Here is a 25,971-nt window from a genome sequence, read left to right as displayed (position 1 = left end):
CATGTTAGCAAGCTAAATAACAACATCCTGGTGACAACTCTTGCAACAAATGTAGAATATATCAGGGAAAACCATATGCCTAACTACTAAATTAATAAATGCAAGGCATAAAAATGGATATAGATGATCAAGGAATACACAGTTCTTAGTGACAACACAGCACTGGCACAAAACTTGCCCAAACTGGCCCAAAGCAATCACTTCCCCCTGGACTCTCAACAACAAACCCTAAGCTCAAGGCTCAACAACAGCCCCTAGTTTACTGAGATACTGTACAAAAGCAGGCCTTGCTGGCGCATTAAAGCAATCATTTAACCATTCACTCACCCTTCAGTAGTTCCAGATGCTTATGGCTTCTTTTCTTCAAAGGCTGGTTGAAATCCTCTCAATTCCTACATCCGGCAGTTGATCAGCAGTCTTATCCATTAGGCTGAAAGGCTGTGGGTGAGTCCATGTCCTTCTCCTGCTTTACGTTTCAGCATGCTGCCCGTGCCATCATTGGGTGACCTGTAACCGGGCTGTCAGTGCTCAGTAATTCGTTTTTTATCCGTCTCATATTACTACTGCCGTCCGGCGATCAAGTTAAACGACACCTGCAATTGACCGCCAACCCCGGAGCATGAAAGGCGAGGGGCATCTTGTGAACAGATGGGGTTTGAATAGATTGGTGTCCGATCAGCTTTAAACATTACATTAAATTACACTACATTACTATCCTGTGCTCCCAGATGTGATTATCATACAAATGGACGATTGTTCATAATGCGCTCGTGATCCGGCAGGAACGGATTCCATTTCAATGCACAGTCAGGGCCAGAACGCATTTTAGCACAGGGAGAGATTTGACTCGCATATCGCTCTCAGACGTGAAGGAAGGCTGCGTGGAGGTTGCGCTCAGTATGATGAGGGTCTTTTTGGATGTGGCAGAGTGCTGGTGAAAAAAGCCCAAGTTGACAGGTCTAGGGAGATAAGAGCAGTCACCAAGCGACAGTTCGGATGTCAAAAGCAGCTATGCATGACCCAACACGCTGCATCAGCCTCCACCAAATAACCTCGCTTATCTTCTGTCGTTGCCATCAGAGGAATGAAGAGAGAACTTTTTGTTTTTTTCCCTCTTCCCTTCCAATAAGAATACTGTCTTTCAGTTGAAAGAGTGATTTCAAACTGTTCTCTGCAAAATAAGCTCTAAACACCTGAACCAATTAACCAAGGTCTGCAGGATTACTCTACAATTACACGCAGGTGTGTTGGAAGAGTAGGATGGCCACCATTCAGAAGTAGAGTTTAACACTGTCAAAACTTTGTTAGCCATTCATGCTTTGTTATTTCAAGCCTGTCACTCCTACATTTTGCTTTACCATTTTCAGGCCACGTGGGATTTAAACCCATGGATCCTTGGCATCAAGACACTGTTTTTTACCACTTAGCCAGAGGGCCTTTCACATGAACTGGGTGTTTTTAACTTTATTTGAGTTTAAGCCCATAGGGGGAGGCATTAAATTCTTTGGGCTATGTTTTTGAACTTGGAAATAAGGATTTGAACCCTTGATTTCAGAACTATAAAGCTGCATTCTAGCACTTTGAGCTATCAGGGAACTGTTGGTGAATGGTTAAGAATTACTTTTAAGCATGCACATATTGGAAAAGGTGATATTTGAAGCTGTGATTTCAAAAGTACCAAACCATATTCTAGTGCTTTGAGTCATCAATGAACAGTTGCTTTTTTTAACATGGGTTACTCCCAAAGAAATGACCACAAATAAACTATAATTAAAACTGTAATATGAACATTGGGAAACTAAGATTTAAACCAGTGATTTTAAAAGTACCAACCTTCAAGCTCTCCATTTAATGTTGTTTTTTTTAACATTCACTACCAGGATTTTTAATGTTTTTTTTTTTTTTTTTTTTTAAAGTATCTTCTGCTCACCAAGCCTGGATTTATTTGATCCAAAATACAGCTAAAGCAGTAATATTCTGAAATATTTCTACCATTTAACATACCTGCTTTCTATTCGAATATATTTTAAAATGTAATTTATTTCTGTGATCAAATCTACATTTTCAGGATAAGTGTCACATGATCCTTCAGAAATCATTCTAATATGGTGATTTGCTGTTCAAGAAACATTTATTATTATTATTAATTAATAGAAATGAAGCCTTTTATTTAGCAAGGATGCTTTAAATTGATCAGAAGTGATGATAAAGACCTTTATAGTGTACAAAAGATAAATGCTGTTCTTCTGAACTTTCTGTTCATCAAAGAAACCTGAAAAATCTACTCAGCTGTTTTCAACATAATGATAAATGTTTTTTTGAGCAGCAAATCAGAATATTAGAATGATTTCTGAAGGATCATGTGACTGGAGTAACGATGCTAAAAATTCAGCTTTGAAATCACAGGAATAAATTACTTTTAAAAACATATTTAAATAGTAAACAGTTATTTTAAATAGTAAAAATATTTCAAAATTTATACTGTTTTTGCTGTACTTTGAATCAAATAAATGCAGTCTTGGTGAGCAGAAGAGACTGCTTTAAAAAACATAAACAATTTTACTGGTAGTGTAAGTTAAACCGTTATTGACCCATGATTCGTAGCCTATGTTTCAATTCAACAAGAAATTATTTTTCACCTTCTGTTCATTCCTTTTGAGCTTTCATCATAGACCAAACAAACCCAGCAGACCCAATCCAGGCCTTGAGTAGGCTGAATCTGAATGCTCTTTCCTGACTTAGGGCTCTCAAACCAATACTTATGTATTACAGAGAGCTTCTTGAAACTGTACAGACTCCTTGTAAAGCTAAGAGTGTATCTCTCTAAGGTACTTGAGGCCCCATTGATGTGAAGGACCTTTGTAGAGGACCACTACCATATGTTCAGGAAATCACACCAATACCATGTGCCACAACTACTTTGTCTATTGATTTTGGATTTCAGAATAAATTACCCTTTGGCAGCTCATATGCTTTAGACTTTAGGGCTTTAAAATTCTACTGTTTACAGCTTCTTTTGAATCCTGTGGAATGAGCTCAATTAATGCCTGCCATAAGCAGATTTTTTGTTTTTTCATTTTAACTGAAATGCTTCATAGCCAAGAGGGAGAAAGAAAAAAAAGGAGAGAACAGAGGGTTGGACAGAAAAACCATTCGTCGCAGTTGTCCTGGTGTAGCCATGGTGATGAAAGAAAATCTTTTAGCTCCAAACTGAGACAGCAGCTTCGTGTAGATGACATTTTCTGTAAAAAAAAAAAAGAAAAATAAATACACTCCAGCAATGCCCTTTACCCTTAGTGAAACACAATGAAACACAGGTACACTGACTTGCCTTGACATCCTGTATGAGATTTGTCTCTAACTAGTGTGTGAAGCAGATGTTTCCAATATCTGGCAGGTCAAATATGGGTGGTAATATTTTGTTGACAGAATACAACCGAACAACACAGTTCTATAGTGTGGTAAAGGACAGCATTCTTCAACAAATCAATCTCTTTCTACCTACAGGTGCACCACAGGAAGAAATGGATAGAAAGATAAATGCGGAGGATAGATTTCAGGTACGCCAGTCTACGGGGAACCTCATTCACACATTAACATGATATCCTAGGGGAAGTGAAAGACTGCTGTGAAGGCGCCCACCCTGAACACACACGGGAACCATCACCATCTGCAATGAAGACAAACTGATTATCTTGTTAGACAGCCCTGCAGCCATTCTGGGTATGATCAGGCATAAAGAAACTACATGAAACAAGACAGATACTTGTACGGACCTGTGTCAACAAGTGAATCAGATACACACAGCGTGTACATCATGTACGAGTTTAATGCATATTTAACATACTGGGAGTGCTGTAAATCATTTACACATCACTGGTCTTGATGGTGGATCACTAATGCTGCAAAGCAACACAGCATGTCTTGAAGTCTCTGTGGAGTGTTTCCTGGAAGAGACTTGTAGATTTATACTCTGAAAAAAGAAGCTTCATCATTTGAAAATCATGGCAAGCTGAGGGGAAAATTTAAGTGTGGTTTAATTAAAATGATTGGGATTTAAAATGAGATACAAATATTGAAATAAGTAATACTATTATTGTAATAAAAATGTCACTATAAAAGTTAAGTATTTGACTTAATAAAAGTTGTATGGCTTAATATAACAGAAATTATGTCTTTTATTGATATATGTGGTAGAAAACCCATGAAAGATTTACCCTGATTAAAAAATCCACATTGTTTTATACATATTTTGGACTATGGGGGCGCCATTATTTCGATGATGTCAAATGGATGCACTCTGTGAGATACTGGTGGTACATGTTGCTATTTTTACCACAACACAATTTGGAATACACAACCCAGAATATAAAATACTGATACAATGCCACACTGTGTGTTTTTTGGTTGTAATTTTCAGTCGAAGGGCAACAAGAAAAGCGATGTAAGTCTTCACTGCTTTCCCAACGAAAAGAAGAGGAGAAAAGAATGGGAAGATGCCTGTGGACGAATAAAACTTCCTGCATCTTTGTTCTCTCCACTTTAGCCTTGATGCGTTTGAGGGTTTTAGTTGACCAAAGCTACTGAAAGAGCTTAGAAAAGGCAGAGACAAGAAACGCTAGATGCCATCCTGGCAGGATGTAAACATGCCGACACTTGTCACAAAGCCGCAGACACTTAAGGAGTTTCTAAGTGTGAATTTCACTCGATACCCAGGGACGTTTAGACTCTTTGTTGGGAAAAAATGATGGTACGGCATTTGGTGTAAGCCTACACTTATATCCATCACTGTTTGTAAGCTCACAGTAGCTGTGGTCATGTTGCGGTTGCGGTAAAAATAGCAACAGTTAGTGCCAGTCGCTCACAGAATGCAGCCATTTCAAGTCATCGAAATAATGGCGCTGTGTATAAAACTGTGTCGATTTTTTTTTTTTTAAGTACCGTAAATCTTTCATGGGTTTTCTACCACAAATTTCTGTGAGAAACATCATTTACATGATATTAAACCATAGAAGTCTTAATTTTCAAATTTTCAAATCTTAACCAAATTTAAAATCATGGGAAACACAGATGTGAAGACAGTTTCGACCAATTTTAAGCCTTATAATCCTCTGAACTAGAGGATTCAACCAGACCGGGAACAATTTCTAAGTGACAGGTGATCTCACGGATACTCAAGAGATCAAAAGTGACTAGAGAACAAAAACACATGGAGGACAATTGACATTGTCAGCTGGTTTTCCTGGTGCAAGTTCTGCTGTATAGCGGAAAAACAAAATATAGTTAACGCTTGCTTATTCTCATTGGCTATCGCGGATATCACATCAGAAGCAGCCTGATCAAGAGTCGAAAATATCAAACGTGAGTTCGGATACGTCTCGATCGAGAGCAGTTAAATAATCATAATGCTACCACAAAATAGAGAATTTTTTTGGCCAAAAATAGTTTGTGACAAGCCTTGAATCAGGTGACGTCCCCCTCTCCCCTAATAGAGTGTTTTCACGGCGCGTCATCAATCAGCCACATTGGTGCCACTGAATGTAAACAATTCCACTGAACCGAACAAAACTTGCATATTTAGCTGATTATTGCTGCTGAAAATGGTCAATTATTGTCATGTTTTGGGTTGTACTAATCGTTCTGACTTAATTATCTTAATTAACACTGCTCGTACATATCTTTACCACATATTAACTTTAGTTTGTCAAAATATTGTGCCCTTTCCTGCTAACTAAGTCCTTCTCTATATGATTTAGCAGCTTCCACGCGTTCTTTCCGTGGTTTAGACAGCATAAATTAGCAGAACAACATATTCAGTAGTACATTAACCGTGCAATACTGTTGTTTACATCTGAGTTTCTCCAATATGGTCATGCATCCAGATAACTGACCAAATTGTGACGCAAGTGCAAATCCTCTATCGTTCTGAGGTGGAAATTGAGCTTAACATCGTCTGAACATTATTTCAATTAATCTTTCAGCCCTAACGCCAAGACCTTTTGCAAAGACATGAATGATTATATGTAGTGGAGGTGTAATTCTGGACCAGTACATCCCAAACATGTCCTTGTATGTCTGCCTCATTTACACACCTGACTGAAATCATCAGCTCATTAATAAAGATGGCAAGACCTGAACTGGGCATCCAAAAAGGGAGGCCTCCAGAACAGATTCGGGAAGCACTGTTGTAGACATTTCCTGGTTCTTTGTTACAGGACAGTATTTTTGGGATGGTGCTATTTGAGCTTTCAAGAAATGGAGAAGTGGGAGTTTAGAAGAAATCTTCATATTAAATATTGATGTAGCAGAAACCCCTCAAGTTCTCAAAGAAATAAAATGCTTCACACTTTTCAACACCATTATTCAGGAAAGGGCTGGGGAAAGAGAGCATGATGGGAATGTTGTCAGCTCCACTTTATGTTCAACAAATAACACAGCAGCAGTGCCTTCTGTATATATTTGGGGTTACCCATTTCAACTTTCACATCCACAGTAGCCTGCACTGATTCCATCTTACAGTTAAGATTACCTGAATTTCCTGCTTGTTACACAAACTTTTTTTTTTCCCCGCAAAGTCACGGTGTAGGTGTATGCATGACCTAAGGGTTCTCCGGAGACATGACGAAATCATGAAACCTTTGGTGTAACAACTGGAACGTACTCACAAACATACAAGTTAGTAAACTTTTCTCTTGTTGTGGACTACTTGTGTCAAAATCATGAACAGTATGCCTTGGGCTACAACGCTTGCTGTACAGTAAGTTTCTCTCTATACATAATGATAATTTTACACCACCTATGACGAACATGTCACATGACAACCATACACGCATGTGCCTTTGACTTTTAATAGAGGACTGAATCCGTCAAGGTCCATCGCTTCTTTTGAAAGTCCAGTTTTATAATGGAATGTGCTGACATGTGACATGAAAGCAGGGATGTGGATGAATGAATAGAGATAAATAAGAGTTCTGAAAAAATGACCTGATGACTTTGGGAGGACAAAATCGGAACAAAACCATTAAATGCACAAGACAAAAACTCATGTAATTGCATATTTTAAATGTCATGTGCATATTTTTTTGTCCTTGTTACTTTCACCAACATGTTATAAAACGAGAAACAGTGCTCGGGGTGATGAGCATCAGTCATGTAATGTAACACATCTGTGGAAGACATGAAGAGTTCATTTACGTGTATTCTTTCGAAAGGGGATACGGCTTGTTTAAAGCAGGGTAATTAGAGGGCTACCCTGTGTGTCAATGATGAGGACGAGAAGAAAGAGGAGCTGATTGGAGAGCACTCGTCCCAACACTTCCTGTCTGAAAGCTTGCGAAAACGGAACCCATCTGTTTAAACAATGCACAATTACCAGCATTTAAACAGCTAAATTCGTTAAAGTGATTAGTCCTGTGTTTACCATAAGCAACACTCTGTACACAAGATAACAGGCTCATCTGCATATGCTAATTAGGGCAATTAGATATGCTCCACAGAGTAATTTCTATTCAGCCAACCTACAGGCAGTTTCAGGAGATTATCACAAATAATGAAATAATTCAATCAATCACATAAAGGCTAATATATGCGCAACAAATGGCAAGGGGCAGCCCGAGCGACAGATTTAATGTCACAAACAGCAGAAATAAATCTGGTCAACAACGGTCATCTTCTTTGCTTTCTGATTACAAGAGTGGAATAACCATGCAATGAAATAAAAAGAACAAAGTAAAATTCCCAATTACATGCAATCTCTCTTTTACATAAAACCATGTCCTTAAATACCTGAACATTGTTATTACTAATATTACAGTTATTCAGCATTACAAGCATCTTTGTTTTCTCCTACATGCGTGAGGTTAGAAGATAGACAGAGGTGATCTTTATTTATGTCAGTTTTTTGGATGATTGGATGGTAAGTGGGCAAAGATGAAAGTGCGTATTTTTCCGCAGTGTTGTTTTTTGTTGTAGGGTGCATGTTGAAAAGAATAAACCTAGGCTCCATTGATTCTTTCTTCCCTCTATCCCTCAAGTTATTAATCAAGGCCTGCAGTCATAGAAGACGTGTGGATAAACACAGGAGTGGATCAGTTTAATTTGATGCTCTGATGCATTATCAGCGACAGATATTAAACTGGAAACCGCCATCACTTGGATAAATAGAGAAGGAATAGACTCCAGTCTAAAGCTCCAAATATACTTCAGGTTAACGTGTTAACCGCCGGTATTGAAAGGCTACATTTTTAACGGTAAGCATATGCTACCATACGCATAAAAAACAAAGTACTTGATACTTTGGGATAAAAGGGGAATTTACCCAATAATGTTTTTAACTAAAAACGGAAAACATTCAGTAACACTTTACTTAAAGCCTTGAGGTATAATGCATTATAAAAGTAGATTTAATACATGCATTTATAATGCATTGTACAATACATCATGAATAATCATGAATAATACATTATAACACTTATTAATTCATTGTTACACTATGCATTTTAAATGCAGTTATAAGGTAACACTTTATTTTAATTTACACGTTACATGTACTTACAACATAATATTTAGTAAATAAATCCTCTGAGGCTGGGACACTAAATAATATTCTTTGCTTATCTGTGCAGCCAAAGACAGAACAGTTAGCATGCTTTGCTTGAACTTTCACCATGGTGTTAGAACTGGTTCACCATTGTTGCTTGCGAAAACACAATGATGGCACCATGGGTGGAAACTGGAATAAGGAGTGCTAATATTATAATAAGATCCCCTTAACATGTCACAAAGGGGAGTCAAATCTGAGCAGCTCGTTTTTTTTTTTACAAGCTTGGAGAGAAAAGTTTACCAAGAAAAATTTACTAGGTTGTTTTCTAGGTTGGAAGGTGCACCGGGGACCCGTTTATAGCACTTAGGGTGTTTTCACACCTGCCTCATTTAGTTTGGTTGAATCGCACTAGAGTTCGTTTTCCCTCTTGGTGCGGTTCGTTTGGGTAGGTGTGAATGCAGCAATCGCACTCGAGTGCGCACCAAAAGCGGACCAAAGAAGCGTACTGAGACCACCTCTTCAAGGAGGTCTCGGTCTCGGCTTTTAAAAACGAACACTGGAGTGGTTTAGTTGTAGTGAGAAAGCAATCCGATCCAGTGGACCAACGAACCAGGCTTTATCACACTGTATAATGGGTAATTACAGTTCCATGAACAGCAGTAGCTTTGTTGATTTGCAAATAGCGCTTAAAATGAACCTGCGTCTGTCTGCGTCATTCAAAATCAAAGAGCGCCTTTTCATTTTATAATGCCGTCTTATTGCTCTGTTTGTAGTAGGTGTGTTTTAAAAATGTTTTCCTGATGATGGACTCCTGCTCAAAATTATAAATTAATATAATGATAATTAAAACAATAAATAAATAAATGCAACAATAAGCCCGCAAAGCTGTTGTTGTTCCATCCTGACAGATGACAGCTGAGCGGAATCCCAGAAAAAAACGTGGAACTTTGACCAATGAGAGGACAGTTTACTCACGCGTGACTTGTATTAACACATTTGGTCTGTTTAGAAACTTTGCTGTGTGAAAGCGAACCACACTATGAATAAAAAGCAACATTGTAATAATTTTAACCCCTGTTTCGGGAACAAAGCAATCAATCTACAGGTGTGAAAGCACCCTTAAAAATGGAAAAGGTCATCATTTTGCAAATTAATTGACATTAATTGAAAGTTTTGTGGAAATCTGTAAGGAAAAACAGCTAGCGTTGTCATCTGTACAAAACTTTTCAAAAGCACAAATTAATTTTTATGTACAATCATTGCTGTGTACCCTATATGTACTCAGTAGGTTTAAATAGACTTTCAACATCAAACCCAATTTTTTTTTTTGTTTTAAGCTTATATGGATATTACTCAGCATTGTAATTAATATTTTTCACTGATTAAAAACCAAGACTAGTCAAGTCTAAAACTTCAAAACTACTACTGTCAAAGAAGAAGTAACTAAAAAAAACAACTGTGATTTTTTTTTTATACTTAATTATTTTTCCAAAAGTTTTTTAAGCAGTCACGGAATCTGCCGAGGTATGCAAACCCCTAACTGATTTAATGAGACAGGGACACAGAAGAATGTCTTGGGATGTCAGGTGTTTCGGAGTAAGCTGGCCGACAGGGCGTGGCATCTGCGACCATCAGTACAAGAAGTATAATTATAGAATCACCTGATGTTACCGTAGCAACAGAAACCAGAGGTTCACATGTTCATCCCACTGTGCTGCGCTGCGTTGCTACGGAGACACCCTCCTCTCCTGTTAGCACAACTGTGAACACTTAATCTGATCATTTTAGAGAGGTGCCATGTCACCTCGAGCACTTTTTCCCCTTGCTATTCATGACACCAACTAACGCTTAAAGAAATGAGACAACGCTATTATACCAGGCCAGATAACTTAGTTTCCTTCCTCTCATGACAGTGAGAGATTAGAGTTCTATCTAACAAGTCCTCTGAGATACGGGAGCTCACAGTGTTAGTAAACAGAAAACATGGAGACGGGGGGAAAAAAAAAAATGGATACAGCTCTGCTGTCTTGCTGTCAACATACAGTGGCAAAGTGACTGAATCAAAATTTTCTATATAGGGATCAGCAATACTACTATTCAAAAGTGTGGGATTAGTTAGAGCTTTTAAAGAAAGCTCAATGAGGATGCATTTCTTTGATCAAAACTGAAGTACAAACTAATATTGAGACATTTCTAAACATTTTATTAGGGCTGTCACTAAAGATTATTTTGGTGGTTGAGTAATCGATTGATTATTCTGATGATTAATCAAGTAATCGGATAATTATCTTTTTTTTTGTACTGTACTAACAGAGTGTTTTTACAGCGCGTCATCAGTTGGCCATATTGGCGGCACTGAACGTAAACAATGCGACTGAACCTAACGAAACTCGCATATTTTGCTGATTATTGCTGCTAAAAATGGTCAATTATTGTCATGTTTTGGGCTGTACTAATCGGTCGGACCAGGAAAAATATTTTGAGCACTACAGACTGCCAAAAGTTATAACAAATAAAGGAGAAGAGGGCAAAAAACTGTCTGAGGAACAAATGGCGTTTGTGGTTGGCCAGACTGAACCAGGATTTCCAACATTCGGATTTGTTCTTATGATTTCCAGTCAGGTAGGTGAAATATTAGGCTAATATCTTAATTAATACTGCTCATTTGTATCTTTACCACCTATTAACTTTAGTTTGTCAAAATATTGCACCCTTTCGTGCTTACTAAGTCCTTCTATATATGATTTAGCAGCTTTCACAAATTTTTCTGTTTTAGAAAGCATAAATGAGTAGAACAATGTATTCAGTAGTACCTTTACCCTGCAATCCATGTTGTTGTTTACAGCCGATTATCGCCAAATATTACCGCGCATCCGGGTAACTGACCAAACCGTGAAACCCTTTATAAAAATAAAAAGCGGACAACAGCCTTTAAGATTACTTAAAATACATAATAGCAATGAGGCAATAATAATTAGTTCAAATAAAGCAAGTAATCATATGGTTTTGATGAACAAAATGTCAAAATACGTGTATTATAAACAACAGATCTAACGTACATTACGCATTATAACAAATAATGACTGAGGGCGCCACTGGCCTGACGATTGTTTTTACACTTTACTGCCTGATCTAATCCTTGTTCAACATTTAAGTAAAATGTCCACATAATCTTTAATATTTGGCCATTTCTTTACGACAGAAATGCTACAGGCACTGTAATTTCTTGATTGTGTGGACCTCAAAAGGTGTAACTCGGAGAGGGTTTAAACTTTTATTTTGAAATCGCGACGAACAGCATGTGTTTGAATAGGTTTCTAAGTTATTTACAATATACATCTGATGAAATGGCGCACGTTGCGTTCCCAGATGAACATTATAATAACCTCAAACTCACAGGAATATGCAGAGACGGAGTTTAAGACGCTCCATACATGTAAATGATAACAGTTCCTGTGGAAGCAGCATTTAATGTGATAATAATAGTAGTGTGAATTCACAATAGCATAATGCTTTATGATGATTTTTAATGGGTTTAATACATCATGCAGCCTTAAGAAATGGTCTGATGCTTAATGGATTCTCGTCTGTGAAATGCGCCACTTCCGGTATTTTGCCGGTTGCTAGACACAGGCAAATTGCAGTCGAATTGAATGGAGGAATCATGACAGCCCTACATTTTAAATATATAAAAGCATAAGTTTGCCGTTCTGGAACGGATTTTGTGTCAAAAACTCATCTAAAACGGTCATCTAGGTAGACATCTCACTTTAAATTTAAACATCCTGTGTTCTCAGGTTAGCAGGCACATAGCTTTCATCAAGAAGAGAATGAGAGTGACTCTCACCGACACTCTATAGATAATTACACTCTTTGTCATTTATCTCTGTGGAGCTCTGCTAATGAGAATCCGACATGATTCAGCCGACACAAGTAGACCACAGTAATTATATTCACATATGATGTGAATATACGTCCTTGATCATTTCCTAAGTTTATCCGGCATCTTTTTTCCATCCTCTGGCTGCCATGGTGATCTAACAGAATGATGAGCGAGGAGAAACAGTTATTCTGGACTACTCTCGCTGTTCAATCTGCCTCGCAGTGTGTGGCACATGGCTGTCGGAGGCAGAAATCCTCTTATGCTGCCTCCATTAGAGGTGCCCTCTACCCAACGAGACCACACCGTTCCCCTCTCTCGCTCTTGGCTCTCATGCAGACCTCTCCGGAGCATCTGGAGGTCACTAAGACACATGCAGAAGACTCGGAAGCCTCTGAGAAAGTAAGCTGGCTCATAAGAGCAACTCTGCCCCGAGAGATTGAGTCTGGGATCAGAGTTCGCAGCTATCGAGTCTCAGCAGGGGCAGGGGAAGCAATTGTGTTACAGGTTAATAAGAGTCAAATACAAGAAAATATAATGTAGCTGATTTAAAAATTATACCAACATTAAGTGGTGAAGATAACCCTTATATTTGATCCAGTAACAATGTATTGAAATAATTTAACATGCTTATTGAATTTGATGTTACTCCCCGATAGCACACGCACATCTCTGAGATGTCCATTTAACGTCTGCAAGATTTTTTTAGGAAGTTTGCTCATACGTCTATTGGACGTTTCCTATCAGATGTCAAATAGACGTCTATTAGATGTCTTTAAGATGTTTAGGAATGTATGTAAAACTGACATCTTACAGACGTCTGCCAGACGTTTGTACACAGCAGATGCTTTCCAGATCAAGAGATCTTTAACAGACATCTTGCAGACGTACGCGTGCTATCTGGGACTATTACATTCTGCTTTCTCAATGCTGGTTAAAATGAATCACAACTTTCTGTAGGTTTTATAAAGGTGACTTTAAGACTTGTATAAGTCTTTTTAAGACTAAAAAAAGAGAAAATGTAAGGAATAAAATGAATGGAACACAATACTAATGCTTCAAAGTTTACTTTTTAATTAATTTTACAAAAAAACAAAACAAAAAAGTTTGTCCTCCACATTTGTCATTTTCCAGAGATTCTTAAATCAAAGACTTGTTTTATGAAGAAAAAAAAAAATCAAAATGAAGTGAGATTGTGGTTAAAGCAAGAAAAAATATCTGCCAGTGGACTCAAAAAAAAAAAAAAAAAAAAAAATTCTTAGAACTTCATTCAAAGGGAAGACAAGTTTAAATCTCTCATTGACAGCGATATTTCTTTTTTTAAAAGCATAAACTAATTTTGTTTCAGAAAATGAGACTTCATATCTTAAGTTTGCGTCTCAAGTAATGCATCTTGATTTTTACATATTTATACTAAGGAAATACTAAGGAGGCATGCACCAATTTAAGAACCCTTTAAGGTCTTAAAGGGACAGTTCACCCAAAAATGAAAATTCTGTCGTTAATTACTCACCCTCACGTTGTTCCAAACCTGTTAGACTTTCGTTCATCTTCAGAACACAAATTAAGATATTTTTGATGAAATGCATCTGACATTATTTTTGTTTTCTCTGCACACAAGCTTTATCTTTAAGGTTGAACCACAGATGTCACATGGACTATTTTAACATGTCCTTACTACCTTTCTGGGCCTTGAACATGTCAGCAGTGTTGCTGTCTATGCAGGGTCAGAAACCTCTCGGATTTCATCAAAAATATCTTAATTTGTGTTCGAAAGATGAACAAAGGTTTGAAATGACATGAGGGTGAGTAATTAATGACAGAATTTTTATTTTTGGGTGAACTATCCTGACACAAATTAAGACTGCAAAAAGCCTGAATACTGTTAGCCCTAGTTTCTAACAGTAAGTAGTGAAAAACAAATCTGTAACACTTCTCAAACCTTCATATGTGGGGAAAAAAAGAATACATTAAGATTCTCACTGCACCTCGAGTTCATGGTTGCACATCCTTTTCTTGAATTCTGCTGTTTTTCTGCTCTTTTGACTGATGTCAAACAAGAAATGCTGCTGAGCAACTGAGTTGATCTGGCAGAATCAAATTTGGTGGAAAAAACAAATACTGACCTCTGATCTTCAAGCTAGTTTGAAATCTTAAGTGTGAAAAGCTTGTGTCCACTGCATTTGATTGCTTTTCCCTCCTCAAGATTTAAACTAGAGATCATTTTAAGACTACCGAACAAAAACGGTGACTCTTTCAATACGGTCTGCACAGAAATTCAAAGCGATTCTCTGTTGATTGCATCTATTGTCAGCAGAAGCATGTTTGTCATATTGTATAAGTGCACAGTTTGAAAGACAAGCTTTGTTGAAAGTCTAGAAACTGATTCAATGTTCGCTTCAGGTGATAGTTAACTCAAAAATGAAAATCGTCATCTTGTTACAAGGCTGTATGAGGTTCATTTTTTTCTTTTTTTCCTCTGTAGTGCACAAAAGGAGGATGTTGAAGTACAATCCTGGTCTCTTTTCAATGCAGAGCACTGAAGACCTCCAAAAAAAAAAAAGCATCACAAGGTAGTCCGTATGATACGTGCACTATATACCAACTCTCTGAAGCCACAAAACAGCTTCCTGTGAGAAACAAACTGTAATTTAAGTCATTAAATTGAGTAAATGACGACACTTGGGTGAACTGTCACTTTACATACTAACTTGTGAATAAACAGCCATGCTTTTTCCATAGAGGGCTGACAGATGTGAGGATGAGAGGAGAAACAGCTGGAAGTGCTAAAACATTCTGGAAATCTTGAGGTAAAGTAAACTATTTAAAACACTAAAATGAAACATTTAACACCTGCCTGGAGAGAGAGAAATAAAAAGATTATGAAAAGTAAAAATAAAACAAATTATGACAGAGATGACAAAAGTTAATATCGTTGACAGCACTTCTAAAACATCCTAAATTATACTTCATTTCTTAATTTTCCCACAACGAATCATGGTGGTAAAGAAAGTAGTATTGCACAAAACATCTTCAATTTTTTGTTTTCATCTTTTATTAATGATGCAATGATGAGGGGGCACGAAAAATGAGTACGTAATGTAGATCTGTGAATTCGCCACGACACTGACCTACATAAACTTAATCTCAATTTTCATAATTCACAATTTGAGTGAATATGTATAGGTTTGAGTCCTTAAATTATTTAATATAAGGTTTAGAAAGGTCAAATTGAACTAATCAAGATTCACTGAGGAGGAAAAAAGACCTGATAAAAAAAATAAGCTCTTCATTTGACAAGAAAAGGACATGATGTACTTCTGTTAAAGGCCAAAACATATTACACGAATGTGAAGTTAGATCTCATTAAGCTGAAAATGAGTTATTTCCAGTGTTTTGACTTAATAAAGGGCTGTAATACAGCTGAAGCAGCACGTCGGCGCAGCAATAAGGCAGAAAGTCTGTTCTAAAAGTCATAAACCAACATTAGAGAACTACATTATACCATAATCCTATCAAAAAGCCCCCTTCTCACAGAGCTAATAAATACCCTGAGTTGCACTGGGCAAAACCGGTTCATTAGGGCAATGGAGAACAGATGCAATGATGTTTTTCTGTAGAGATGACGGGCATTCTGGTAAAGCCCCGAACGCATGACTCAACTTATCAAGTGCAGTTTCAGAGACTCAGTGCTCACCTCTATCATGCTGGGTGGATCTTTCACTATTCTGAAACCATGAGGACTGCGTTGAGTATCATTTTGTCTTTAAAAAAAACCACTGAGGGAGAAACATACTCAGGACTCATTAAAAATACATTCATGGATCTTTTTAGACTTCATACACGTCCCATTTTGTAAATGTTTAAATTTGATTTGAAATGTGTGGTTGCTGCATTTTCATGCGACTCTGAAGACTGCAGGCTGCTTAAAAAATTCAGTTTTGCCATCGCTCGGGTAAATTACATTTATATATACACAAGTATTTATATATACAAGTAAAAAACAGTTTTTTAATTCCAATACATTTCAGAATTATGATTTTTACAGTATTTTTGATCAAATAAATGCAGCCTAAAAGACTTCCAGCAAACATCTTACCAAGCCCAAACTTTTGAATGGTAATGTACTGTATACAGTGACTGTATTACATAATTTTCTGTAATTTACTCACCCCTTTAGGTTGTTCCAAAGCTGTATTTGGAACAGACTTTTCTTCTGTTGAACACAAAACATGTTAAAACATTTCTGGTCCACATTGACTTCCAAAGTATTTTCCCCCCATAAGAGTATGGAAGCCTGTTTCTCCCACTCATATTCTAACTTAACTCACAATTGTGTTATGAAGTAAAAAAAAAAGAAAAAAAAAAAAAGTCACAACTGAGAGAGATAAACACTTCAATTGACTTTTTTTCTTAGAATTGTGTGCTACAAACACTAAGAAAAAAAGTCAATTGAGATATAAACTCGCAATTCTAAGAAAAAAAGTCATAATTGAGATATAAACTCACAATTCTGAGAAATCAAAATTGAGTGATATATACTATTATGAGAAAAAAAAATCAATTGTGAGATATGAACTTTTCTGAGGGGAAAAAAAAAAAAAAATCACACATGAAAGATATGAACTTTTCTAAGGGGGAGGAAGAAGAAAAAAAAAAAAAAAAAAAAAAAGAATCACAGTTGTGAGACACTTGCAGTTCTTAGAAAAGGTCACAATTAAGAGATACAAACATGCAATTCTGAGAATTTAAGTCTTATTTAAGTTTATTTCTCAGAATTGTACATTTATGTCTCGCAAGTTTCTCGCTAGTTTATATCTCACAGTTTCTGACTCTGAAAATTGTGATATGTAAACTCCCAACTGCGGTATATTGGTATTTTTTATTCAGTGGTGGAAACAGGCTTCCATATAGTAGGCACCAGAAACTGGTTATGCACATTCTTCAAAATATATTCTTTTGTGTTCAGCAGAAGTTTGTCCAAGTACAAGTTTGGAACCACTTGAGGGTATATGATGAGTAAATGATGACAATTTTCATTTGAGTAAAATTGTATTTCGCCAGTATTAAGCATGACAATTAATACCACTTCACTTCCAGAACAAAAATGTACAGATAATGTACTCACCAACTCATCCAAGTTGTTCATGTTTTTCTTTCTTCAGTCTTCAGAAAAACATATCAGGATTTCTCTCCATATAGCGGACTTCTATGGTGCGTACAAAATGCAGTTTAAATGCAGCTTCAAAGGGCTCTAAACGATCCCAGCTGAGCAAGAAGTGTCTTATCTAGCAAAACAATCAGTTATTTTCTAAAACAATTAACGATTTATATACTTTTTAACCTCACATGCTCGTCTTGTCTAGCTTTGCGTGAACTGTTTTATTCCGGTTAGGGTTGAAAAACTCCCATCTCATTTTGTCTTCCAACTTCAAAATCGTCCTACATCGCTGTGGAAGTACGACCCAGTGTTTACAAAGTGAACGTGCAAAGGAGATCAAACACCCTTTACAATAAAAAGGTAAAACAGCGATGTAGGACAATTTTGAAGTTGGAAGAGAAAATAAGATGGGAGTTTTCGACCTACGCTAACTGTCTTGAACCAGAATACACAGAGCTAGAAAAGACAAGTATTTAAGGTTAAAAGGTATATAAACTGTAATTTTTTTGACCAATGACCAATTGCTTCGCTAGATAAGACCCTCCTTCTTGGGCTGGGTGCATCTGACGCATGCATTGAAAGTTCAAAATTGCAGGCACCACTATATTGAGAGAAATCCTGAAATGTTTTCCTCAAAAATCTGAAGAAAGACAGACATAAACATCTTGGATGACAAGGGGGTGAGTAAATTATCTGTACATTTTTGTTCTCATTTTTCCGTTTCAGCATTGGTGTAGTCGCTGTGTTTTGCCTTTGTAGCAACTATAGTATTTTTTTATTATGTTCTTCATGTGGCTTGAAATGACAAACTGTGTTGTAAATGTTAAAAGAAAGGAACTTAGCCCCACCACAACCCTTAAAACCAGTCAGACAACATGGCACTTTGCTCATTTTTATTTATCAGATTTAAATACAATGACAGGGTCTACCTCAGAAGGAAACAAATTCAAACACTGTTTCTGTATGGCGAGCAAGAGCGTGAAAAGAAGAAACGATGACCGTTGAGTAAACCTCACAGAGGAGGCCGAGAGACGCTTGTAAAGGTGCTGGCAGCGGTTCTTTTGCCACAGAAAAAGAGAAAACACACATCCTACACAAATGCCCAGAAATGTCACTGAACACTCAGATCACATCAGAGAGAGAGACAAAAATACGCTCAGGAAGTTCACTTGGTTAGTTTTGATCTAACTTCAAAATATCCATATATATACTGAAATATAGAATCTCATGATTAAGGAGGCGTTTTCTCAGCAAGCTGTCAGGTTCGTGGTTGCTCTGTGCATCCCCCTCATTTCTTTAAAAGTCTTGCCCCAAAATATAGAAATCTGATTGGGCAGATCAGGTTTGCTAGGATGGGGTTTGACAGCTGGTGATTGGCTAAAAATTTACATGAAAGATGATTGGCTAACATGTCAAAATTTAAGATTAAGGTAAGTACGTTGGTCCTATTGGAAGCAGCTACAGGTAGAGTTATCTGTAGCATACTCACTTAAAAAAAGAAAATGATAAGAAACAAAGTCCTTGGGCAGAAGAGAGGATATGCACAGAGTATTAAAAAAAAAAACCAACAGAGAGAGGCAAATGTTCAACATTAGAAAAAAATAAGAGCATACTGATGTTTTGTTGTGTTTTTTTTTCATGATTTTTGTTTTTGTTTTCTCTGCGAATGCATCTTGTCTTCCACAAGGTCTTTGGAACAACGACTTAGCGGCGATACCCGAACTCATCTGCGTCGTCATCACGGAAATCTCCGTAACGCCAAATGTTAAGCTGCAAATGAAAATTGAAGATAGAGTTACAATATAGCTTGAACTGTACATTGTCATATGTGCAATTGTTAAGGACGTCAAAAAAATGCTTGATTACTAAAATTAATTCAGGTTTCAAATGTTTGGACACTTTCATTGTAGCTTTGCTGAAGCTAGGCTGATGAAATACTATTGCATTCACACTTTATATGGGTCATTCTACAGAATTGGTGCAAACTGCCATCCCACAACCAAAAAACATATTTAAAAAGCTTTTAATTATTCAAATCTTACATGTTTACTAAGATCCTTTTATTATTTATTGATACCCACAATAATACTTAAAATTTCAGTAAGCTTAATAATATTTTATATATATATATATATATATATATATATATATATATATATATATATATATATATAATTTAGTGGGTACTTTCAACTGGGAGGTGGCTGTCTTGAACCTTAACCTTAAATTTCAACTTATGAAAATTATATTGAAATAAAATTCCATTATTTTTTTAAAAATACCTTTTTGACTTTTTTAAAAAAAGTGAAGTTAAAAAAATAATTATTCTATATTTTCTTTGTAAATTATGAAACTGTTTAAAAAATGTGTCCCTTATTTTCATGTCACTACCAAAAGTGAATGTTGTAGTCCACCAGCTAAGACTGATTTTAACTTTTTATGTTTAGGAATATTTATGTGTCACTTTCATATCTACATGCTGAGTAGATGGGTCTCATCATTTTAAGGTAAATGTGTTCAAAAGTCTAAAAAAAAAAATCTGTGTGACTAAGGAATGTCACTACCAAAACACCTTTTTTTTCTATCATTAAAGTGTTACTCCAAAACATTTAGTTTTTGTATGTGTATAACTGTTCAGAACTGTTTGACAGTTTTTTTTGTGTTTTTGTGTTTCGTGTTATTTCATAAAATTAAGTCATTATGCATTTACAACTGTTCAGAACTGTGCTAGCTAACCATGTGCTGATTACCATCTTTAAGCTAGGCTCAAAAGTATATAAAATCGTCACTACTGAAAACATTTGGTAAAGTTTCGGCAATGACATCATTGTTTATTTTTGGGCTTTTTCCATAAAATTTATTTATTATTATATATACACACGTGTACAACTATTCAGAGCTGTACTAGCTAGCCATGTGCTGATTAGCATCTTTGAGCTAGGTTCAAAAGTAACTAAAATTGTCACTACCGGAACAGTCACAACCGAAACATTTGGTGAAGTTTTAGTAGTGACATATTATTATTATTATTTTTTTTTTTTTTTCACAAAATTAAGATTTTATGTGTTTACAACTTTTTAGAACTGTGCTAGCCAACCACCCTGGTGAAAAAACCAGCATATGCTGGTAGGTATGTTTTGGTGCTGGTTTAAGCTGGTCCTTTGCTGACTGATGCTGGTCCTTGACCAGCAACATGACAAGCATAAACTAGCAAAGGACCAGCAAAAACCAGCAAAGGACCAGGATAAACCAGCTAAGGACCAGCTTAAACCAGCATCAAAACATACCTAACCAGCATTTGGGGGAAATAAACAGGATTTTAGTACAGTTATGCAAATTTTTAGTGTTTTATTTTATTTTAGTAGTGTCTTAGTTTTAGTATGCAAGTTCGAACTCTGTAATGTGATGTGGTCGCTACCAAATGTTACCGAGAATGTGCTGTCGCGACCAAAACATGGGATGTTTAGTCAAAAATAAAGTATACTGAACTATCAGCTACGATGTTATGATAGTGTTTGGTTCAATGTATATTCAAACTAATGAATCCTTAACTTTGAAATCAGTATGATCAACTTTTTGCCTATTTACAAAGAAAAATTGGATTCAGAAGAAAACAAATCTCACAAATTACACTTGAAATATTGTTAAAATCGTAACTGTTATTAATTTACCTCTGAAAACGTAATAAAATAGAAAAACTATATATATTTACAAGGAGGATGCAAGCAAAATTTCTTATTACTGTTTCGGTAGTGACAAATTTGGGGAGAGGAAAAATATTCCAAAACTTTCTGAAAATACAATACGAGAACTAACTGCACAGTTACTAGAAATGTGTACCTTGGATATTATACAATTTGCATACATACAAAAAATTTGTAGAAAAGATGATTTTGCATCAGTTCTGTAGAATGGCCCATATATATTTCAAGCACTGTAATCATGCATATGAGACTTTTATTGACCCTGCATCATAGATTATAATGAAGCAGCAGATCTTTAATGTTTTAAACTGGCTTATTCTGTTCAAGTAGACATGTAGGGTAAAAGAATTGCATTTACAAATTGCTGAAAGAGAAAACAAACATTTGAACCCCCCCAAATTCTAAATAACTTCAGTTAAACATTAATAAGCAGCAAAATGAGGCTTTAAGTCATCTAACAGCACTGATTCACCATCATTAAATTCTGATAAGCATTTCTGCTCATGTATCTATGAGACTGAGGCGCAGATGGCCAGCGTGTAGACAGGATCATTAAAACACGAGCTGGTCTGTAACATCATCACACCTCAGTAATAACGAGGCGAACGGTCGTTTACGCCGCTCTTTAACTCTAGTCCTTTCACATCCAGTCACGCATGAAAGCTTTACCTCCAACAAATTCCATCGCAGCCCTTCTATTATACATCGGTTTTGCCACATAAAGCAGCGGAACGTTTCATTTGTGCGATAGCGGATCGTTTCGGCTTCGGAGATTCTTAGGAAAGATAGGAACCCATTTTGTATGTCATACAGAGGCTTTTATATTTCCTCTCCATTTCTGTTGTCGCTGTGCATGCGGCTGTTAACTCGGAGAGAATCACAGCTAATTAATGTCTATGATAATTAGCGCTGTCGTTAGCAGGGACATCATCATCAAGCTCTTGGGTTGGCATCTCTTCTGCTCGAGTCTTGTTAAACTGTCATATGGAGCAACGTTTTAGCCAAAAGTCGATGTTACAGGTAACAACGCCGGATGTGTGAGCCAAAACCAGTTTTGAAAACAAAACTATTCGCTTTTCACTGCCAACGAGGGCATTAAGCAATATAGACAAGCAACGGGGGAGGACTATAATAATAATAATAATGAGAGTTTAAAATTGCAGATCTTACCCTGGCACTCTTAGCAGACTCCTGGCCGTTCAGATATTCAGTCACCTATAACAAAAAAAAAGTGCATTTAGACAACGAACTTCTTTAGCTTCTTAAACATACGTAAACGACATCCTTCAGGATCTCCAACAGAATAAATGACACATTATGGAGGATGAAGATTGCTTTAAAAAAGACAGCATTTTTCGAGATTGATGCAGAGCGGAATCCACATCACTCAATCATGGTAAGTGCACCTTGTTTACTAGGTGTTTAACAGGCCTTCATCTTGTTGAGTCGTTCCCTGATCATCAGGAGGCAATCGGAGTGCATGTATTCAGTAAGTGAAAGTGTGGGTGGTTATAGCCACTAGACTGTCTCTTGCTCTCTTTTCCTGTGGCCCACAAAGAGCTGCATCACAGACATAGGCCTGAATAACACTAAACACATTGACCGCTTCTGCCACAGCAAGCATTGAGAGTCACTGACTGATGCATAGATGAGTCAGAGCGAGATTGTCTTCGTTTCCGGTTCAAAGCGGTATCGGCAACGCCGTTAGAAAAGCTGGAAAGGTCTGTGTTTTCTCAAGTACCAGGTACGGATGAGATCACAGCTGAGGGTGTGATAATGCACGAAGATGGCAGATGTTAAAAAGCGTAAGGTGTGCTCTTTTAGCAACGTGGGGAATGTTTAGAGGGGGTTAATTGGCTGGCTGAAGACGGCGAGGTACATCTGGACTCTGCAGCTGCAGACAGCAGAGAAAAGTGCAGCTAACGCAGCCTCCATCCATCAAGCGTCCGACGCCCCACGACATGCAACACAGCACCTCACGTGCCACGCTCACACACACTATTATCAGCAGTTTCACACAGCAGAGGGGCGAAAACTCCTGTGCTGCTTTAAAGATGCCAGCATTAGTGCTGTGCTGATATCATCATGCACAGATATTAATAATAGGGCTAAGCTGATAATTATTACTGATAAATGGCTGATATGAAAAATTTACATTTAGATTTTAATTTAAAGTTTCCCTTAGGGCATGCCGCAAACTTTGAAGGCAATGTAAGTCGCTTTGGATTAAAGCATCTGCCAAATGCATAAATGTAAATAATGTTTTGCTGTAATTATTTAGAACTAAAATCATTAAATGCCTCAAGCAAGTTTTGACCAACAGTGATAAATTGAAGAAAGTCCAATAACTGATGTAGTTATTGTGCATCTTTAATCAAGATATTATCCTATTATTATCTACCAATTAATAGTATTATCTTGATGCATTGTGACAATATATTATAATAAATTTTATAAAGTTAAATTTTTATTAATTTTGTTTATTAGATTTACACTTCTCATTAAATCTATGGAAGTTATTTAGTAAAGATTTTGTTTGATTAACATGACATTCAATATACTAATACACAGATTTCAGATATCAGATTTCTTTCCCAATTTAACCTTCTGGGGGAGTGTGATCTGACCTATCATAACACAGAATCTGGCATTTTTGTATGACAAACAAACCAGACAGGAGAGTAGATTAACTTCGGCGAACTTAAGAAAATAAGTGTGTATTAATGTCTTCCCACAGTTGAAACTAGATACCATCTGATGTTCATTCATGTTTATTTGATCCACAAAACAGTATTGTTTGAACTTCCTAAGAAAATGACAAAATTTGAAAGCTGAGAGTTTGATTCACAGGCGATCTAACCAATCATAACGCAGAATCTGCCATTTTGCCTGACAAACAAACCAGACAGGAGAGTAGATTAACTTCGGAGGTCTTGAACTTGAAAAATAGAGTGTACTGACATCTTTCCGCAGTTGAAACAAGATAGCTTTTGATGTTCATGTTAATTTCATGCGGTAAATAGTAAAACGTAACAAATGATTCACGAGGTGCTTAAACTGAGGTGCTACAGCAATGTCACGACACATTCAAGAGACACAAAACGGTGCTTATTATTTGCATTTCTTAAGAAAATGACCAGATTTGGAAGCTGAGACTTTGTTTCATACCTTAAAATAGCCTGCTCTGTCTTGCCTGTTGGGGTGTTGTCAGTTTTCTCTTTGCTACATCATGTATTTGTGACCTTAGACCACAAAACCAGTCGTAAGGGTCAATTTTTCGAAATTGGGATTGATACATAATCTGAAAGCTGAATAAATAAGCTTTCCATTAACGTATGGTTTGTTAGGATAGGACAATATTTGGCCGAGATACAACTATTTGAAAATCTGGAATCTGAGGGTGCAAAATATTCAAAATATTGAGAAACTCGCCTTTAAAGTTGTCCAAATTAAGTTGTTAGCAATGCATATTACTATTCAAAAATTACGTTTTTATATATTTACAGTAGGACATTTACAAAATATCTTCATGGAACATGATCTTTACTTAATGATTTTTGGCATAAAAGAAAAATCAATAATTTTGACCCATACAATGTATTGTTAGCTATTGCTACAAATATACCCATGCTACATATGACTGGTTTTGTGGTCCAGGGTCACATTTTTCACTACGTGAGAATGTGTGGCATGACAGCCCCATGATTTGTCGGACACAGCAACAGTAAGAAAGCAAATTGCTGATTATTGACTGTATAATCAGCAAAAAAGAGCTGAATTCAGGAACGCATGCTGTCTGAGAGGCAGCTTTGAGTGTGTGCGAGCACCACATTGAATGAACTCATTTTAACATCAAGCACATCTGTGCTTATTTTCTCTTTCATGCATGTTTCTATATCACTCTAATGCGTCGTCAACTACATATCGCCATGCCAGCCCTAATCACCATCATAACAGTCTGAAAACACACACTTTTCAAGTGTGTGAGCCATTTTTGTGTCCTCTATTCATATCCCTCACTCTTGTGGGTTCAGGTGGCTGTTTTACCAATCTGCAGACCGCAACTGAGTCTTTTACCGTCTCTCGGCATGAAATGATGGGACAGCGATCAGATTTGTGATGTTCTTAGAAACACTCTATAATACCCAGTAATGCAGGCAGGCTGAAAATCAAAGCGTTCATAGACACAGCCGCACAGCATTCGAAGAGAACAGTTTGGACTTTGATCATCTCAGTACAGAGATTAAACAACAGAAAGACGCTGGAGCTGAAATGGCTTCTCTGTCCCAGATCAAGCCTGTGTTCAATCCACAGGGCACAGGAATGAAATGGGGTTTTTAGGCAGCGATGCGTGTCATTCAGCATGTGTCCCGGCCCGTTTGTGTGGATGAGTGTGTGTTTGATACTAGAGGAGCAGAAAATTCCCAATTCTAAGCTTAGCTAACTTGTACTGGTTAATGGGTAATGGAGCTGTCAGGGGCGAGGGATGATGGGATATGACTGGACATGGGGTGGCCTGTAAGTGCCTGGACTGTACGTTAGCTGAGATTAAACAACAGTCTGAGACTTTGGCTGTTTAATGCCGTGGCCTGTCATGAGTGTTTTTTGTCGTTGTTGTTTTTAATGGTGTGTCGAATTCAAAAACATATGGAAGCCCGTTTCCACCACTGATTTATTTATTTTT

At 36.9% G+C, this 25,971-nt stretch overlaps 1 protein-coding gene across 1 annotated transcript in view; it reads right to left on the bottom strand.

Moving 5' to 3' along the window:
• Window positions 1–18,461: 18,461 nt before the first annotated feature.
• snd1 (staphylococcal nuclease and tudor domain containing 1) overlaps window positions 18,462–25,971 on the bottom strand; it is a 216,723-nt gene continuing 209,213 nt past the window's right edge. Inside the window, exons 23-24 of the mRNA XM_051107004.1 lie at window positions 22,458–22,502; window positions 18,462–19,353 (exon numbers count right to left, since the gene is read on the bottom strand). Coding sequence (XP_050962961.1) covers window positions 19,288–19,353; window positions 22,458–22,502 — 111 coding nt within the window. The 3' untranslated portion in view covers window positions 18,462–19,287. The remainder of the gene's footprint in view (window positions 19,354–22,457; window positions 22,503–25,971) is intronic.

Source organism: Labeo rohita, chromosome 4 (genome assembly GCF_022985175.1).
Source record: "Labeo rohita strain BAU-BD-2019 chromosome 4, IGBB_LRoh.1.0, whole genome shotgun sequence".
Lineage (NCBI taxonomy): Eukaryota > Metazoa > Chordata > Actinopteri > Cypriniformes > Cyprinidae > Labeo > Labeo rohita.
Note: the sequence above shows the minus strand (reverse complement) of the source record. Positions and strands in the feature narration are given on the sequence as shown.